The 20,017-nt window shown below is 46.7% G+C and overlaps 1 protein-coding gene across 4 annotated transcripts in view; it reads left to right on the top strand.

The window, feature by feature from the left end:
* LOC138268402 (serpin B6-like) overlaps positions 1–20,017 on the top strand; it is a 425,145-nt gene that overhangs the window by 92,085 nt on the left and 313,043 nt on the right. For all 4 annotated transcript variants that reach the window (XM_069218030.1, XM_069218013.1, XM_069218004.1 and 1 more), the window contains exon 4: positions 19,582–19,699. In XM_069218030.1, the coding sequence (XP_069074131.1) occupies positions 19,582–19,699 (118 nt within the window). The remainder of the gene's footprint in view (positions 1–19,581; positions 19,700–20,017) is intronic.

Here is a 20,017-nt window from a genome sequence, read left to right as displayed (position 1 = left end):
ACACTACTCTTTAGAACTACATTCTGTGACACTCCACTCCACTGTACTCAACTCGGCCAAACCACTCTTACACACTTTCCATTCTGCTCCACTCTACATGCCTCCACTCTATGCCCCTCTTCTCCTCTCAGTGCCATTCTGTGACCCACTTTTCCAGTATATGCCATTCTACGACACTCTGCTCCACTCTACAACACTTTACTCCTCTTTACACAATTCCCACTATGCCATTTTACTCTGCTCTAAGCCACTCAACTCTACAACCCTCTACTCCATTCTACAACACTTAACTCCACTCTGTGCCACTGCACTGCTCGACACTCTGCTCCACTCTAGGCCGCTCCACAACACTTTACTACACTCTCCACTTTGCCACTCCATTCTGTGCTTTGACACTCCACTCTGTGCTTTGCCACTCCACTCTACGACCCTCCACTCTAGGACACTATACTCCACTCTGACACTTTACACAACTTGACAAAGCTCCACTCATGACACTCCATTCTGACATTTCAGTATACAACACTTCAATCCATTGTATTCCAATACTCCCCTCTACAACGCTCTGCTGTACGCTGCGCTCTGTGGCTCCACTTGTGCTCTATGTGACTCTACGACACTCAGTAGCACTCTACACTATGACAGAGTATGCCACTCCTTAATGTTCTGCACCACTCAGCGACCCTGTACTCTACTCCATGACATTCTTCTCCACTCTACGGAATGCCTTCTACACCACTCCATGCCACTTTACTCCACTATACAACACTATTCTATGACAGTCTGACACTGCACTCTGACATTCCACTCTGACACTCTACTCCATTCTACTCCACTATTCCAATCCACTGTATTCCATTCCACTTCACAACACTCTAATCCACTCTGGGCCGCTCCATTCTAGATCCTTTCACTCTACTCTACTCCACTGTACAGAATTCCCTCTATGCCACATTACTCTACTCTACGAAACTCTACTCTGCTTCACTCTACACCACTCCACTGTTTGCAACTCCATGCCACTCTGCTCCAAGACACTCTTCGCAGTTGCATTTATGCAACTCCATGCCACTCTTTGCCCCTCCACTTTACAAAATGCCAGTGTATGATACTTCACTCTACAAAACTCCACCCTATGACACTCAACTCTTTTCTACAACACTCTACTAAATTCTATGCTGCTCCATTCTACTCCTCTACTCTACACCACTCCACTGTACCACACTCTGTGCCACTCCACTCTGACAAACTGTGCCACTCTGTGCATCTCCACTCTACAAAACTCTAATTTACAAAAATCCACTCTGGCACTCCACTCTGAGAGTCCACTCTACAACACTCCACTCTATTCTTCAACACTCTACTACAGTCTATGCCGCTCCATTCCACTCCTACTTTACTCTACACCACTCCACTATAAACCACTGTGTGCCACTTCACAACACTCTACCACTCTGACCATTATACCCTCTATTACACTGTATGCAATTTCATCTACTTCACTCTGTAACACTGCACTGTATGTAACGACATGCCACTCTACTCCATGACACTACACAATTACCTCTATGCCACTTCATGCCAATTTACTTCACTCTTCACCCTTCCACTCTACAAAACTCCTCTGACACTACACTATTCCACAACCCTCTACTACCACCAAATTTACATTCATCCTTTCTCCCTTACCCCTCCTTTTTTAAAACTTATCCTCATCATTGTACTCCAACTTAACCTCCTAAACCCATTCATTCATGCACTTGCAGCCACTCACCACATCATCTGTACACATAAGCCTGCACTCAGCAACTCACAGTCCCTCTAAATCACCATTCTCCATAAGCCCTGTTCTCTTGATCTAAGTTGCTCCTGTCAGGAAGGTAGCACCCAACCCCGTCCCTCTCTTTGGACTGGCATCCACAAGTCGCCCACAACTTGGCTGGTGGCTCAATACGGTCACTGGCCTCCCACATCAGGTTTGTACCAGCTGTGACTTCACAAAGCTGCCCATCAAGAGAGCCCAGAACCCCCACATGACCCTCTGAACCCATCCTCAATCTGTGTTACCTCACTCTGTCATTTATCCAAACCATTCTCCCTTTCCTTATCACTCCTACCATTGTGGCACATGATTTCTTATCATAAACTTGAATCTCATTTACTCATACCCTTTGATACCTTATCAATCTCCCCTATGACCACTTTTTCATCTCCAGTTACTGACATCATTTTTGCCAGCTGTTGAAAACTGCCCATCTTTTTTTAAAATTTAAAGTTCCTGCCTGTTTCTCTCTGGAAATCTTGCCAGACAAAAATGTACTTCATCCCTCCAAAACTGGCCGCTTTTCCTTGTTGCTACGCATAACAGTGCCCTCCTTGTTCACGGGCACCGCCATTTTTGTTGACATTGCATCTGCCTGGTTGCCGGCACAAGGCACTGTAGCCTTCCCTACACACAGCCAGTCTTCAAACTGATGCTTCTTCAAACTACATCAGACTCACCCATCATCTGCATGACAGTGGAAGTTAAAATGCTCGGTCATGTAGCACTGCATGAATCGGAACTGGCTGAACCACCAGAACTTCCATGAAAGGAGCCACCTCTCCCGCTACTAAATAAATCTCAGCCCACACTATTTTCTGCCAACTTGTCAGCGCTCTTTAATCTTGCTACCTTATCGCCTTTCCAATCTGCCCTCCAGCTGCTCTGAGACATTGAACAATCTATCTTTGGCATGGCCACTATCTGCGCAAACTCTGCTAGTTCTTCTAAGGCTGACACACACTTTTTTTCTAGGACCCCAAGCATCAGTGTATTGTCCTTCCCCCTCCTACTGCTGTGCTCATGGGACTTCTATTACCTTGCTGGACATTTTAACACCCCTAAATTATCCAACAGCTCAAATTAATATAAGGGAACGGCCGAAAACACACTTTGATAAAAATGGTAAAGAAATGAAAGCCCTCCTCCTATAAACTGGCATAACTGACAAACCTGACCTCACAAAAGGGTATCCCCCTGCCTCTAAGTGTGATGAACGCTGAAGAGGTCGATCTGCTCTTTTACCCATCAGAACTCCCAACCCGCCTTTTTGGGAGCCCCTTAGATTCTAAGAACTGCAGGGCAAAGAAGGTTCAACTAGAGGAATGAATTAGAAGGGGCATAAGGACCACACAGGGAAGGGCAGCGGAACAATGATCAATAGAACCTCATACCCCTGTGTGGGTAATAACGAATAGTAGTTTCTATGAAAAGTGAATCTGCCAAAAGGGAGGCTACAGGGGTATTGGATGCAAAACACGGCTTCCTTAGAGAGAAACTATGACCAGTACAGTGCTAAAAGAAATGTAATATCCTTGGGAGGTCAAGGATGGGAAAGAAGTGAGATGATCACTCAATACTTTCCATATAGTAGGCAAGGCTAAATTGCATAGTGTAGTTTTGTTTGTATTTTTTTAGCCCAAAAGGCTATGCAATATTTCCTTGGTGAATGGAAAACATCTGTGAAATACTCTTGGATTACCAGAGTACTTCTGTTTCTCACAGTCTGTCTGTACCCCACACTTTACTGCTGTCCGCTTTCACTCCTTTTCTTTATAACTCTGCTACTCGCATGTGCTCTGAGAAGATTGAGGGCTCTCCCCCCTCTCCCCCCCCCCCCCCCCCCCATTGCATACTGTTCTTTTCACACCAGCGAAGTCTCCAACCTTCCATTTTACTTCCTTCACACATTTCAAGTGATTGCAATACACCTTTTACTTCCTTTAATGACCTACTACTCTTACAGATGATCTGTCGGTTCGCATTTACTCTCTGCTTGCTTGATAACCCACTTGAAGTGAGTTGGATTCCTGCTTCCGTTTTCAAGAGGAAGACACAATGGAATATACATGTGGCAGTATAATGGATGGTACTGTAGACCCAAAACATTTTTGGGAGAATTCTGTCACCAGGAATGCCATTGACACATGGCGCTGACAAGCGCTTTTATTCATTCATTATTTGCCTTTGGAGAGTAGAAGGCTGTCCAGAGATGTCTAATAGACATTTCACATAAGAATTCGTTCACACTGCATTGTGATGGATGAGGATTTCTGGGATTCCCTCTTTCATAAATGTATCAATCAACACTTTAATAATGGCATTTCTCAGTGTTTTAGTTCCAACGTTTAACTGATGATCACTTGCCAAAAGGACTGGATGCGCTCAAGCATGTTTTTTCAGGCCAGCAATTCAACACCAATTAATTTACTGTTTTTAGATCTATATCCCCTGTCATGCAAGTACTGTATCAATCTTCCTTAATCCCTTTAAAAATAACTGACTGGACCACATCTTCATAAGATTCAGCATTATTATTTTCTTTGGTAATCGACAAAAGTGAAAAGCAGTCAGCTGCTTAATTCTTTGGACCAGGTAAGAACTCAGTCCGAAGTTTGACCTTGCTAGTTCTAGCAACCAGCAAGCTGCTCCGGGTGTTGTACATTAAGCTCACTTAGGGGTAAAAGCAAACACTAGGTTCATGTGATCGGTACACACCGCAAACGGTGAGCCCCAAAGGTAAAACCTGAAGTGATACATAGGCCATTAGTTGTATATATTTGCGTTTGTTGAATTTCAGTCGTGATTTTTACATAAGCACACACACCTCCGTTTTAAAGATCTTAAAAATGGTCATTTTACAAAATATTGTATTTTATGCAACCCTCCTATTCCACACCCCAATCCCTTTTATTGCTCCCTAACACCCCCTGCTCACTCACTCCTGCGCTACTTCTCATATAGTGTTTTTTAACAAGCGTGATTGTTGGAAATACAGCCACAGCTGAGACTAATGCAAATGGCACCCTGCAGGAACTTAAATGACTAAAGAAGGATGCGAGGGGTCCGGAGACAGGATGTAACCATACTTGATGATGATACATTGATTAAAATTAAACTGCGTGCACACCCCAATCCTTTTCAGCTTTTCAGTGATGTTAGGTAAATGGTGGTGGTCAACCTAAATGTAAATATTTAAGTTTGTTAAATACATACACAAATGTAAACCGTCTTCCCTCAGTTTTTGTTTCCAAGAAAATCTGAGCCACCATTCAAAACTTTCATTGTTTTCAGTCACACCATGATCCTGAAACCTTTTCAATGCCAGTTCCTTTAGCCAGTGAAAGGCATTGAATCGGATGAGGGTCCGCTGAGAAGGTATGTTGTCTTAAAGGTGCACTGGTGTTAGGAGCCTCTTTCGCATGTTTAGAACACTAAGAAAAATGAACACCCATGAAGGTTCCTAGTAGTGGTGCAGTGGTCCAGGAACAATGTTAAAGACATTGCACATTTTCCTGTCAAGCAGTAGAAAGCCAAACATAAATGTGTACCTTGATTATAGTAATCTTGTTCATGTGATTTATAGAAGTGGAAGTGGCAATTACACAATGCTAAATAACTTGCTCTATTGTACTAATCCCAGGTTTCAAAATAGTCTTCTCAGTTCACTCAGTAGTGCAGGTCAAATGCATAGCAAGAGATTTCGTGTCATCCCAGACAGTGGCAATCCTGAACTGATCAACAATTTTTTCTGGAGTTTTGTGTCCGTAAAGAAGATTTCTGTAATTTGAAAGAACTAAATGTCACTTTATAAAATAAAAAAACATCTAATAGGCATCAGTCCAAAATGTATGTTATTCAATCCAGTTCAAGCTCCGGAGTCAGCTGCCTTACAGAACATAAAGTTGGAAGATGGAAAATATATACAAGACCTTTACAAAGGCTTTTTTCCCCCAGCATCGTAGACATCTGGTCACCAAAAAAATAATGCAATGTATAGTATCACTGGAAAATGTAGCATTTAATAGAGTTACAATCAAGTCGGCAGCCAGCCTCTAAGAATCAAAAGGTAGCTTCATTTCTGCGTGTTGAAAGTAGATCAGTTTGATCTTTACTACATCTGCTGCATTTTCTGTTTCGCTTGTCGTTCTTGCCACACTCCCATGAAATTATACGTAGACCTTTTTACACGCACTGCATCAAGTTAAACTTCCACTTTGTTCATCCATATCTGATTATTTTTGTTTTATTCATCTTGTTCTCCAGGTCATGGTTTACGTGATGCAATCATCTTTTCTCAGTGATCTTTGTAAGCCAATTGACGTTGTATCCAAGGCCAGTATTGTCAGTTGGCCTTGCTCTAATTTGACCAAGTGGAAGACCATCCAGCCCTTGGGTCATAGAGGGTCCTTTCATCTCCCAGGGGGTCCCCCTTCTATTCATGGTCCCTTGTAGGGGGGGATTTTATTCCTGCCACCGTGGATGGGTATGGCAGGCAAAAGGCTCGGCAAGGTTGCCCTACATTGTTTGATTTCTGCATCTCGGGAAACTTCCAGAGTTCACATTACCACTCTCAATAGTACCTCCATTGCAGGAAGGCACCAATTTGCTCATTTGCAAGCACTGTCACTTATAAAAGACTCTGCTTGATTGCCTCTTCAGTCCTAAAAAGAGGTGTACAACTTGTTATAATTAAAAAGGATCGATTTATTGACAGACTCCCTAGAAGCAAGCTCTGCGCACACACACACAGGTCAGTAGCTAAACTTGCTCAGTGCATCTACTTTGTGTGGAAGTAGTGCAGTGTTGGATACAAGATAACTGGTGGAGAGTCAATGGAGACAAATCCCAAATGTTGCTCCTTGACTGCTCCCACTATACCAACTACCCATTCCAATGTCCTCCAGTTAAGGAATAGGAATGCTCCTATGGAACCAGTGCACTACCTGCGAGTTATTTTAAAAGCTTCGTCTCTTAAGCCCCAGGTAAATGCGGTCACTAAAAATACCAACTGCTATCTGCATCAACAGTCTAAATTGTTAATTTGGAGCAAAGTAAAGTTGTAGTGCATGCAGCAATAGGGCTGGCTTCCCCCTATGTGAAATGAACATAGTGAAGAAAAAAATTAAAGCATCTGTACTGCTTTCACAACTCTGGGTGAGCCACAGTTATGAGAAAGGGCTCACAGTACTCGTCTGAAGTTTGTTAAAAAAGAAGAGCAACTTCCCCAGCAAAAACTCCAGTTTAAAAAGAAAAAGGTGGGAGTAATCACAATTCGACATGCCACTCAAGAAGAGGGCTTTACTGAAGAACGAGAAGAGGATCTTCAAGAGCATCTTGAGTGTGAAAGCAACTGATGACTTCTTACAAGTTGAGACTGCGGGCATGATTCTCTCTGCACCCAATAGGGTGCACAGAGTAAGTATTCAGTTAGAAGGGGACATCAAAACCATAATTGACGCTATCTTTTCGGACCGCGTCATCTCTGTAAGGAAATGCCTCCTTGGCATGGTTACCCCCTGACTTTTTGCCTTTGCTGATGCTATGTTTTGAATTGAAAGTGTGCTGAGGCCTGCTAACCAGGCCCCAGCACCAGTGTTCTTTCCCTAACCTGTACTTTTGATTCCACAATTGGCACACCCTGGCATCCAGATAAGTCCCTTGTAACTGGTACCTCTGGTACCAAGGGCCCTGATGCCAGGGAAGGTCTCTAAGGGCGGCAGCATATATTATGCCACCCTAGAGACCCCTCACTCAGCACAGACACACTGCTTACCAGCTTGTGTGTGCTAGTGAGAACAAAATGAGTAAGTCGACATGGCACTCCCCTCAGGGTGCCATGCCAGCCTCTCACTGCCTATGCAGTATAGGTAAGACACCCCTCTAGCAGGCCTTACAGCCCTAAGGCAGGGTGCACTATACCATAGGTGAGGGTACCAGTGCATGAGCACTGTGCCCCTACAGTGTCTAAGCAAAACCTTAGACATTGTAAGTGCAGGGTAGCCATAAGAGTATATGGTCTGGGAGTCTGTTTTACACGAACTCCACAGCACCATAATGGCTACACTGAAAACTGGGAAGTTTGGTATCAAACTTCTCAGCACAATAAATGCACACTGATGCCAGTGTACATTGTATTGTAAAATGCACCACAGAGGGCACCTTAGAGGTGCCCCCTGAAACTTAACCAACTATCTGTGTAGGCTGACTGGTTCCAGCAGCCTGCCACACTAGAGACATGTTGCTGGCCCCATGAGGAGAGTGCCTTTGTCACTCTGAGGCCAGTAACAAAGCCTGCACTGGGTGGAGATGCTAACACCTCCCCCAGGCAGGAGCTGTAACACCTGGCGGTGAGCCTCAAAGGCTCACCCCTTTGTCACAGCACCGCAGGACACTCCAGCTAGTGGAGTTGCCCGCCCCCTCCGGCCCCGGCCCCCACTTTTGGCGGCAAGGCCGGAGAAAATAATGAGAATAACAAGGAGGAGTCACTGGCCAGTCAGGACAGCCCCTAAGGTGTCCTGAGCTGAGGTGACTCTAACTTTTAGAAATCCTCCATCTTGCAGATGGAGGATTCCCCCAATAGGATTAGGGATGTGACCCCCTCCCCTTGGGAGGAGGCACAAAGAGGGTGTACTCACCCTCAGGGCTAGTAGCCATTGGCTACTAACCCCCCAGACCTAAACACGCCCTTAAATTTAGTATTTAAGGGCTCTCCCTGAACCTAGAAACTAGATTCCTGCAACAACAAGAAGGACTGCCTAGCTGAAAACCCCTGCAGAGGAAGACCAGAAGACAACAACTGCCTTGGCTCCAGAAACTCACCGGCCTGTCTCCTGCCTTCCAAAGAACTCTGCTCCAGCGACGCCTTCCAAAGGGACCAGCGACCTCTGCATCCTCTCAGGACTGCCCTACTTCGACGACGACAAGAAACTCCAGAGGACAGCGGACCTGCTCCAAAAAGACTGCAACTTTATCCAAAGGAGCAGCTTCAAAGAACCCTGCAATCTCCCCGCAAGAAGCGTGAGACTTGCAACACTGCACCCGGCGACCCCGACTCAGCTGGTGGAGAACCAACACCTCAGGGAGGACCCCCGGACTACTCTACGACTGTGAGTACCAAAACCTGTCCCCCCTGAGCCCCCACAGCGCCGCCTGCAGAGGGAATCCTGAGGCTTCCCCTGACCGCGACTCTCTGAAACCTAAGTCCCGACGCCTGCAAAAGACCCTGCACCCGCAGCCCCCAGGACCTGAAGGACCGGACTTTCACTGCAGACGTGACCCCCAGGAGTCCCTCTCCCTTGCCCAAGTGGAGGTTTCCCCGAGGAAGCCCCCCCTTGCCTGCCTGCAGCGCTGAAGAGATCCCTTGATCTCTCATTGACTTCCATTGCGAACCCGACGCTTGTTCTAACACTGCACCCGGCCGCCCCCGCGCCGCTGAGGGTGAAATTTCTGTGTGGGCTTGTGTCCCCCCCCGGTGCCCTACAAAACCCCCCTGGTCTGCCCTCCGAAGACACGGGTACTTACCTGCTGGCAGACTGGAACCGGGGCACCCCCTTCTCTCCATTGAAGCCTATGCGTTTTGGGCACCACTTTGAACTCTGCACCTGACCGGCCCTGAGCTGCTGGTGTGGTAACTTTGGGGTTGCTCTGAACCCCCAACGGTGGGCTACCTTGGACCAAGAACTGAACCCTGTAAGTGTCTTACTTACCTGGTAAAACTAACAAAAACTTACCTCTCCCAGGAACTGTGAAAATTGCACTGTGTCCACTTTTGAAATAGCTATTTGTGAATAACTTGAAAAGTATACATGCAATTGAAATGATTCAAAGTTCCTAATGTACTTACCTGCAATACCTTTCAAACAAGATGTTACATGTTAAATTTGAACCTGTGGTTCTTAAAATAAACTAAGAAAATATATTTTTCTATACAAAACCTATTGGCTGGATTTGTCTCTGAGTGTGTGTACCTCATTTATTGTCTATGTGTATGTACAACAAATGCTTAACACTACTCCTTAGATAAGCCTACTGCTCGACCACACTACCACAAAATAGAGCATTAGTATTATCTCTTTTTACCACTATTTTACCTCTAAGGGGAACCCTTGGACTCTGTGCATGCTATTCCTTACTTTGAAATAGCACATACAGAGCCAACTTCCTACATTGGTGGATCAGCGGTGGGGTACAAGACTTTGCATTTGCTGGACTACTCAGCCAATACCTGATCACACGACAAATTCCAAAATTGTCATTAGAAATTGATTGATTTTTTGCAATTTGAAAAGTTTTCTAAATTCTTAAAAGTCCTGCTAGGGCCTTGTGTTAGTCCCTGTTAGCATTTCTTTTAGAGTTTAAAAGTTTGGTAAAAGTTTGAATTAGATTCTAGAACCAGTTTAGTTTCTTAAAAAGTATTCCAACTTTTAGAAGCATAATGTCTAGCACAGATGTGAATGTGGTGGAACTCGACACCACACCTTACCTCCATCTACAGATGAGAGAGCTAAGGTCACTCTGTAAACTAAAGAAAATAGCAATGGGCCCCAAACCTACCAAAGTACAGCTCCAGGAGCTTTTAGCAGAGTTTGAAAAGGCCAACCCCTCTGAGGATGGCAACACAGAGGATGAAGATAGTGACTTGGAGGGAAATTCCCCCCCTCCAGTCCTACTTAGGGAGAACAGGGCTTCTCAAGCCCTGACTCCACAAATAATACTCAGAGATGCTGGTTCCCTCACAGGAGGGACCAACAACTCTGAAATCACTGAGGATAACTCCAGTGAAGAGGACATCCAGTTAGCCAGGATGGCCAAAAGATTGGCTTTGGAAAGACAGATCCTAGCCATAGAAAGGGAAAGACAAGAGATGGGCCTAGGACCCATCAATGGTGGCAGCAACATAAATAGGGTCAGAGATTCTCCTGACATGTTGAAAATCCCTAAAGGGATTGTAACTAAATATGAAGATGGTGATGACATCACCAAATGGTTCACAGCTTTTGAGAGGGCTTGTGTAACCAGAAAAGTGAACAGATCTCACTGGGGTGCTCTCCTTTGGGAAATGTTCACAGGAAAGTGTAGGGATAGACTCCTCACACTCTCTGGAAAAGATGCAGAATCTTATGACCTCATGAAGGGTACCCTGATTGAGGGCTTTGGATTCTCCACTGAGGAGTATAGGATTAGATTCAGGGGGGCTCAAAAATCCTCGAGCCAGACCTGGGTTGACTTTGTAGACTACTCAGTAAAAACACTAGATGGTTGGATTCAAGGCAGTGGTGTAAGTAATTATGATGGGCTGTACAATTTATTTGTGAAAGAACACCTGTTAAGTAATTGTTTCAATGATAAACTGCATCAGCATCTGGTAGACCTAGGACCAATTTCTCCCCAAGAATTGGGAAAGAAGGCGGACCATTGGGTCAAGACTAGGGTGTCCAAAACTTCCACAGGGGGTGACCAAAAGAAAGGGGTCACAAAACCTCCCCAGGGGAAGGGTGATGAGACAGCCAAAAATAAAAATAGTAAAGAGTCTTCTACAGGCCCCCAAAAACCTGCACAGGAGGGTGGGCCCAGAGCCTCTTCACAAAACAATCCTGGGTACAAGGGTAAAAACTTTGATCCCAAAAAGGCCTGGTGTCGAAACTGTAGTCAGTCTGGACACCAAACTGGAGACAAGGCCTGTCCCAAGAAAAGTTCCACTCCAAACTCCAATCCAGGTAACACTGGAATGGCTAGTCTCCAAGTGGGATCAACAGTGTGCCCAGAGCAAATCAGGGTCCACACTGAAGCTACTCTAGTCTCTGAGGGTGGGGTGGATTTAGCCACACTATCTGCCTGGCCGCCTAACATGCAAAAATACAGGCAGCAGCTCTTTATTAATGGGGCAAGTGTAGAGGGCCTGAGGGATACAGGTGCCAGTGTCACCATGGTGACAGAGAAACTGGTTTCCCCTGGCCAATACCTGACTGGAAAAACCTATACAGTCACCAACGCTGACAATCAGACTAAAGCACATCCCATGGCAATGGTAACTTTAGAATGGGGAGGGGTCAATGGCCTGAAACAGGTGGTGGTCTCAAACATCCCAGTAGACTGTCTGCTTGGAAATGACCTGGAGTCCTCAGCATGGGCTGAGGTAGAACTAAAAACCCATGCAGCCATGCTGGGTATCCCTGAACTGGTGTGTGTAAAAACAAGAGTACAATGCAAGGCACAGGGTGAAAAAGTAGAGCTGGAGTCTGGAAGAAAGGCCCAGCCTACCAAGAGAAAAGGAAAGTCAGTTGGGAAACCAACTGCAACACAGTCAGAAAAAGAGAACCTCTCTTCTCAGGAAGAAGTTCTGCCCTCTGAGGGAACTGAGCCTTTGGAGCTTGAACCTTATCAGGCTGAGCTCTTAGGCCCAGGGGGACCCTCAAGGGAGGAGCTGTGTAAGGGACAAGAAACCTGTCCCTCTCTTGAAGGCCTTAGGCAGCAAGCTGCTGAAGAGTCCAAGGGCAAGAAAAATGGAACACATAGGGTCTATTGGGAAGATGGACTCCTGTACACTGAGGCCAGAGACCCCAAACCTGGTGCCACTAGGAGAGTGGTAGTGCCTCAGTCGTTCAGAGAGTTTATTCTGACCTTAGCCCATGATATTCCCCTTGCTGGGCATTTGGGACAAACCAAGACGTGGGAGAGGTTAGTCAACCACTTCTACTGGCCCAATATGTCCCACAAGGTTAAGGAGTTTTGCCTCTCCTGCCCCACCTGTCAAGCCAGTGGTAAGACAGGTGGGCATCCAAAGGCCCCCCTCATTCCACTTCCAGTGGTGGGGATCCCCTTTGAAAGAGTGGGTGTGGACATAGTTGGTCCACTAGAACCTCCCACAGCCTCAGGAAATATGTATATCCTAGTAGTAGTGGATCATGCTACTAGGTATCCTGAAGCTATTCCCCTTAGGTCAACTACTGCCCCTGCAGTAGCCAAGGCCCTTATTGGTATCTTTACCAGAGTGGGTTTCCCTAAGGAGGTGGTGTCTGACAGAGGTACCAACTTCATGTCAGCATACCTAAACACATGTGGAATGAGTGTGGGGTGACTTACAAATTCACTACACCATACCATCCACAAACTAATGGCTTAGTTGAGAGATTCAACAAGACATTAAAAGGCATGATCATGGGGCTCCCAGAAAAGCTCAAAAGGAGATGGGATGTCCTCTTGCCATGTCTGCTTTTCGCTTACAGAGAGGTGCCACAGAAGGGAGTAGGGTTCTCACCCTTTGAACTTCTGTTTGGTCACCCTGTAAGGGGACCACTTGCTCTTGTTAAAGAAGGCTGGGAGAGACCTCTTCATGAGCCTAAACAGGACATAGTGGACTATGTACTTGGCCTTCGCTCTAGAATGGCAGAGTACATGGAAAAGGCAAGCAAAAACCTTGAGGCCAGCCAACAGCTCCAGAAGTTTTGGTATGACCAAAAGGCTGCAATGGTTGAGTTCCAACCAGGGCAGAAAGTCTGGGTTCTGGAGCCTGTGGCTCCCAGGGCACTTCAGGACAAATGGAGTGGCCCTTACCCAGTGCTAGAAAGGAAGAGTCAGGTCACCTACCTGGTGGACCTGGGCACAAGCAGGAGCCCCAAGAGGGTGATCCATGTGAACCGCCTTAAGCTCTTCCATGACAGGGCTGATGTAAATCTGTTGATGGTAACAGATGAGGATCAGGAGGCAGAGAGTGAACCTCTCCCTGATCTTCTGTCATCAGACCCAAAAGATGGCTCAGTAGATGGAGTGATCTACTCAGACACCCTCTCTGGCCAACAGCAAGCTGATTGTAGGAGAGTCCTACAACAGTTTCCTGAACTCTTCTCCCTAACCCCTGGTCAGACACACCTGTGTACCCATGATGTGGACACAGGAGACAGCATGCCTGTCAAAAACAAAATTTTCAGACAGTCTGACCATGTTAAGGAAAGCATCAAGGTGGAAGTCCACAAGATGCTGGAATTGGGAGTAATTGAGCGCTCTGACAGCCCCTGGGCTAGCCCAGTGGTCTTAGTCCCCAAACCTCACACCAAAGATGGATAGAAGGAGATGAGGTTTTGTGTGGACTACAGAGGGCTCAACTCTGTCACCAAGACAGACGCCCATCCAATTCCTAGAGCTGATGAGCTCATAGACAAATTAGGTGCTGCCAAATTCTTAAGTACCTTTGACTTGACAGCAGGGTACTGGCAAATAAAAATGGCACCTGGAGCAAAAGAGAAAACAGCATTCTCCACACCTGATGGGCATTATCAGTTTACTGTTATGCCCTTTGGTTTAAAGAATGCCCCTGCCACCTTCCAAAGGTTGGTGAATCAAGTCCTTGCTGGCTTGGAGTCCTTTAGCACAGCTTATCTTGATGATATTGCTGTCTTTAGCTCCACCTGGCAGGATCACCTGGTCCACCTGAAGAAGGTTTTGAAGGCTCTGCAATCTGCAGGCCTCTCTATCAAGGCATCCAAATGCCAGATAGGGCAGGGAACTGTGGTTTACTTGGGCCACCTTGTAGGTGGAGGCCAAGTTCAGCCACTCCAACCCAAGATCCAGACTATTCTGGACTGGGTAGCTCCAAAAACCCAGACTCAAGTCAGGGCATTCCTTGGCTTGACTGGGTATTACAGGAGGTTTGTGAAGGGATATGGATCCATTGTGACAGCCCTCACTGAACTCACCTCCAAGAAAATGCCCAAGAAAGTGAACTGGACTGTGGAATGCCAACAGGCCTTTGACACCCTGAAACAAGCAATGTGCTCAGCACCAGTTCTAAAAGCTCCAGATTATTCTAAGCAGTTCATTGTGCAGACAGATGCCTCTGAACATGGGATAGGGGCAGTTTTGTCCCAAATAAATGATGATGGCCTTGACCAGCCTGTTGCTTTCATTAGCAGGAGGTTACTCCCCAGGGAGCAGCGTTGGAGTGCCATTGAGAGGGAGGCCTTTGCTGTGGTTTGGTCCCTGAAGAAGCTGAGACCATACCTCTTTGGGACTCACTTCCTAGTTCAAACTGACCACAGACCTCTCAAATGGCTGATGCAAATGAAAGGTGAAAATCCTAAACTGTTGAGGTGGTCCATCTCCCTACAGGGAATGGACTTTATAGTGGAACACAGACCTGGGACTGCCCATGCCAATGCAGATGGCCTTTCCAGGTTCTTCCACTTAGAAAATGAAGACTCTCTTGGGAAAGGTTAGTCTCATCCTCTTTCGTTTGGGGGGGGGGTTGTGTAAGGAAATGCCTCCTTGGCATGGTTGCCCCCTGACTTTTTGCCTTTGCTGATGCTATGTTTACAATTGAAAGTGTGCTGAGGCCTGCTAACCAGGCCCCAGCACCAGTGTTCTTTCCCTAACCTGTACTTTTGTATCCACAATTGGCAGACCCTGGCATCCAGATAAGTCCCTTGTAACTGGTACTTCTAGTACCAAGGGCCCTGATGCCAAGGAAGGTCTCTAAGGGCTGCAGCATGTCTTATGCCACCCTGGAGACCTCTCACTCAGCACAGACACACTGCTTACCAGCTTGTATGTGCTAGTGAGAACAAAACGAGTAAGTCGACATGGCACTCCCCTCAGGGTGCCATGCCAGCCTCTCACTGCCTATGCAAGTATAGGTCAGTCACCCCTCTAGCAGGCCTTACAGCCCTAAGGCAGGGTGCACTATACCATAGGTGAGGGTACCAGTGCATGAGCATGGTACCCCTACAGTGTCTAAACAAAACCTTAGACATTGTAAGTGCAGGGTAGCCATAAGAGTATATGGTGTGGGAGTTTGTCAAACACGAACTCCACAGCACCATAATGGCTACACTGAAAACTGGGAAGTTTGGTATCAAACTTCTCAGCACAATAAATGCACACTGATGCCAGTGTACATTTTATTGCAAAATACACCCCAGAGGGCACCTTAGAGGTGCCCCCTGAAACTTAACCGACTGTCTGTGTAGGCTGACTAGTTCCAGCAGCCTGCCACACTAGAGACATGTTGCTGGCCCCATGGGGAGAGTGCCTTTGTCACTCTGAGGCCAGTAACAAAGCCTGCACTGGGTGGAGATGCTAACACCTCCCCCAGGCAGGAGCTGTAACACCTGGCGGTGAGCCTCAAAGGCTCACCCCTTTGTCACAGCACCGCAGGACTCTCCAGCTAGTGGAGTTGCCCGCCCCCTCCGGCCCCGGCCCCCACTTTTGGCGGCAAGGCCGGAGAAAATAATGAGAATAACAAGGAGGAGTCACTGGCCAGTCAGGACAGCCCCTAAGGTGTCCTGAGCTGAGGTGACTCTAACTTTTAGAAATCCTCCATCTTGCAGATGGAGGATTCCCCCAATAGGGTTAGGATTGTGACCCCCTCCCCTTGGGAGGAGGCACAAAGAGGGTGTACCCACCCTCAGGGCTAGTAGCCATTGGCTACTAACCCCCCAGACCTAAACACGCCCTTAAATTTAGTATTTAAGGGCTACCCTGAACCCTAGAAAATTAGATTCCTGCAACAACAAGAAGAAGGACTGCCCAGCTGAAAACCCCTGCAGAGGAAGACCAGAAGACCACAACTGCCTTGGCTCCAGAAACTCACCGGCCTGTCTCCTGCCTTCCAAAGATCCTGCTCCAGCGACGCCTTCCAAAGGGACCAGCGGCCTCGACATCCTCTGAGGACTGCCCCTGCTTCGAAAAGACAAGAAACTCCCGAGGACAGCGGACCTGCTCCAAGAAAGGCTGCAACTTTGTTTCCAGCAGCCTTGAAAGAACCCTGCAAGCTCCCCGCAAGAAGCGTGAGACTTGCAACACTGCACCCGGCGACCCCGACTCGGCTGGTGGAGATCCGACGCCTCAGGAGGGACCCCAGGACTACTCTGATACTGTGAGTACCAAAACCTGTCCCCCCTGAGCCCCCACAGCGCCGCCTGCAGAGGGAATCCCGAGGCTTCCCCTGACCGCGACTCTTTTGCTACAGCGACGCCTTCCAAAGGGACCAGCGACCTCTGAATCCTCTGAGGACTGCCCTGCTTCGACGACGACAAGAAACTCCCGAGGACAGCGGACCTGCTCCAAAAAGACTGCAACTTTGTTTCAAGAAGCAGCTTTAAAGAACCCTGCAACTCCCCGCAAGAAGCGTGAGACTTGCAACACTGCACCCGACGACCCCGACTCGGCTGGTGGAGAACCAACACCTCAGGGAGGACCCCCGGACTACTCTACGACTGTGAGTACCAAAACCTGTCCCCCCTGAGCCCCCACAGCGCCGCCTGCAGAGGGAATCCCGAGGCTTCCCCTGACCGCGACTCTCTGAAACCTAAGTCCCGACGCCTGGAAAAGACCCTGCACCCGCAGCCCCCAGGACCTGAAGGACCGGACTTTCACTGCAGAAGTGACCCCCAGGAGTCCCTCTCCCTTGCCCAAGTGGAGGTTTCCCCGAGGAAGCCCCCCCTTGCCTGCCTGCAGCGCTGAAGAGATCCCGTGATCTCTCATTGACTTACATTGCGAACCCGACGCTTGTTCTAACACTGCACCCGGCCGCCCCCGCGCCGCTGAGCGTGAAATTTCTGTGTGGGCTTGTGTCCCCCCCCCGGTGCCCTACAAAACCCCCCTGGTCTGCCCTCCGAAGACGCGGGTACTTACCTGCAAGCAGACCGGAACCGGGGCACCCCCTTCTCTCCATTATAGCCTATGCGTTTTGGGCACCACTTTGAACTCTGCACCTGACCGGCCCTGAGCTGCTGGTGTGGTAACTTTGGGGTTGCTCTGAACCCCCAACGGTGGGCTACCTTGGACCAAGAACTGAACCCTGTGAGTGTCTTACTTACCTGGTAAAACTAACAAAAACTTACCTCCCCCAGGAACTGTGAAAATTGCACTGTGTCCACTTTTAAAATAGCTATTTGTGAATAACTTGAAAAGTATACATGCAATTGAAATGATTCAAAGTTCCTAATGTACTTACCTGCAATACCTTTCAAACAAGATATTACATGTTAAATTTGAACCTGTGGTTCTTAAAATAAACTAAGAAAAGATATTTTTCTATAACAAAACCTATTGGCTGGATTTGTCTCTGAGTGTGTGTACCTCATCTATTGTCTATGTGTATGTACAACAAATGCTTAACACTACTCCTTGGATAAGCCTACTGCTCGACCACACTACCACAAAATAGAGCATTAGTATTATCTATTTTTACCACTATTTTACCTCTAAGGGGAACCCTTGGACTCTGTGCATGCTATTCCTTACTTTGAAATAGCACATACAGAGCCAACTTCCTACACCTAGCATTTGCTTTCGACAGGGCAGGCCCCTTCAAAGTTAATTAAGTTCCTGGGCCCACTCCAGCTGGTCTTCCTACCAGTGAGAAGAAATACATTCCCACTTCCCGTCCATTGTTTCACATCGTTCACACCTAGTTCTGACACAATGACAATGTCACTTTCTAATCACTGGGAGAATGTGCCATTTTTAATGGCACACATGTTCTACTCATAAATATTTTACACCCTTCCTTGTGGGCAGCAAGGTCCGCTTATTTAATATTTCAAATCAAGTTTTCCAACCTGTCAAAAGGGAAATTTTGACTGATATGGGCAGTAGAACTTAAGCTGCTGCTGTCACGTGACACAGAGTAAGACTGAAGCCGTGTATTCGCTGCCACTGTAGTGGATGGTACAATAGGTGTGGCAGTCCACAAGTCTCACTTAACTTTCCATGCCATGGGTGTAATTCTACACATATACTATGCTTTATGGGAAAGTTAATTGTGGCAGTCTTCTTTGAAGTCACTTTCGGCATATTCAGATCACCTACACTGGGCAATGTATAGCAGTGTCCCAGTGTTGGAGTTCAAGATGATCAGCAGGTGATTCACAAAATAAAAATGAAAAACTAGATGAAGACCTAAAAAGAGGTCACTTTGTAATAGTTGTTATCAGAGAACTGTTATCCTTTCTCATTACGATTCCCAAACACTGTCTCAATGTTTTCCTTGAACTCCTGCTTAAGTCTATTTAGAGGTGTCTGTTTATGTCCCTCTTTGAAAGGGGATGGATCATGTAGCCAAGGGCTCCCTATTTCCATTCTCCAGAAGTTGGTAGTTGGCACGCTTAACAGCTGCGACCTTGGCATTGAATTTACATGTAGGGATAGTTAAACAGGAGGATCATTTTTTGTCCAATAACAGCAACCATTCTTTCACTGGGTTTCCATACAAGCTATTAGTTGTGTACCACATTGCAGGTCGCAAATTGTGCAATGCCCTTACTTACCGGTGACAGTGCAGTCATACCTGTGCCACATTTGTAGGTCTAGCCCTGCTCTTCAGACTTACTGTGCCATGTGTCTTTTAGCTGTTTCCTCTCTTCACTCACACACTAGTGTATTTTCACTCAAATCTCCACCAAATCTCTCATGACTGCCCTTCCACCTCCTGATAGTTGTCACTTGGATCTTTTGCTGCTTGTCCCCTCTGATTTTAGTATTGCTTTCTCAGTGTTTTACCTCACTACCTGCACGTGCCGTTGCCCTTGAAATGAAGCATCCACACTTTCCACCTTAAAACCTCTTCAAGTCACCTTGCTGACCACCCTGTCTGGTACCTTCTGTCCACTCTGCAGGCTGCTGTAATCGGAAAATAGCATTTTTGATCATTTCTGCACTTACCTCAATGTTGATGTTTCTGACAGAGGCTACTATAGCTCACACCTAAACTGAACTTTTGACTGATGTCTTTGTAACACCCTCACTCTGACCTCTTTCAGGGCTTCCTGGATTCTTGCAATAAATTCTACCTTTCGGAGTTAGAGCAAGTTGACTTCCAACAGGAATACGAAGCCGCCAGAGGACAAATTAATAGCTGGGTAGAAGGAAAAACTGAAGGTGAGCACCCCTTTTTTCACCCATGGATTATCCGCTGAATGCTTTCTTCCAAATGAAAAGTTACATTACACAAATATTATGTATTTGTATGTTTTTACTCTTTAAATAAATCTGCACATGTCTTTAAAGTGTGGTACAAGGTAAGGAACTGGCGAAAGGTTGTGGGGGGGCATTGCCTCTTCATTCCATCTCTGCTATTGTTGACTTCCAGTAGAGTTCCCTAAAATTCTAGCTGAGTGATGGAACTCTTATCCCTCTTTCCATTTACCTTTTTGATTCCTCAGTTTCATTTTTGCCTAGATGACCAGTGGTCTGCAA

This window comes from Pleurodeles waltl, chromosome 2_1 (genome assembly GCF_031143425.1).
Source record: "Pleurodeles waltl isolate 20211129_DDA chromosome 2_1, aPleWal1.hap1.20221129, whole genome shotgun sequence".
Taxonomy (NCBI): Eukaryota; Metazoa; Chordata; class Amphibia; order Caudata; family Salamandridae; genus Pleurodeles; species Pleurodeles waltl.
The sequence above is the reverse complement of the archived record's forward strand: the minus strand, read 5'-3'. Positions and strand labels throughout refer to the sequence as shown.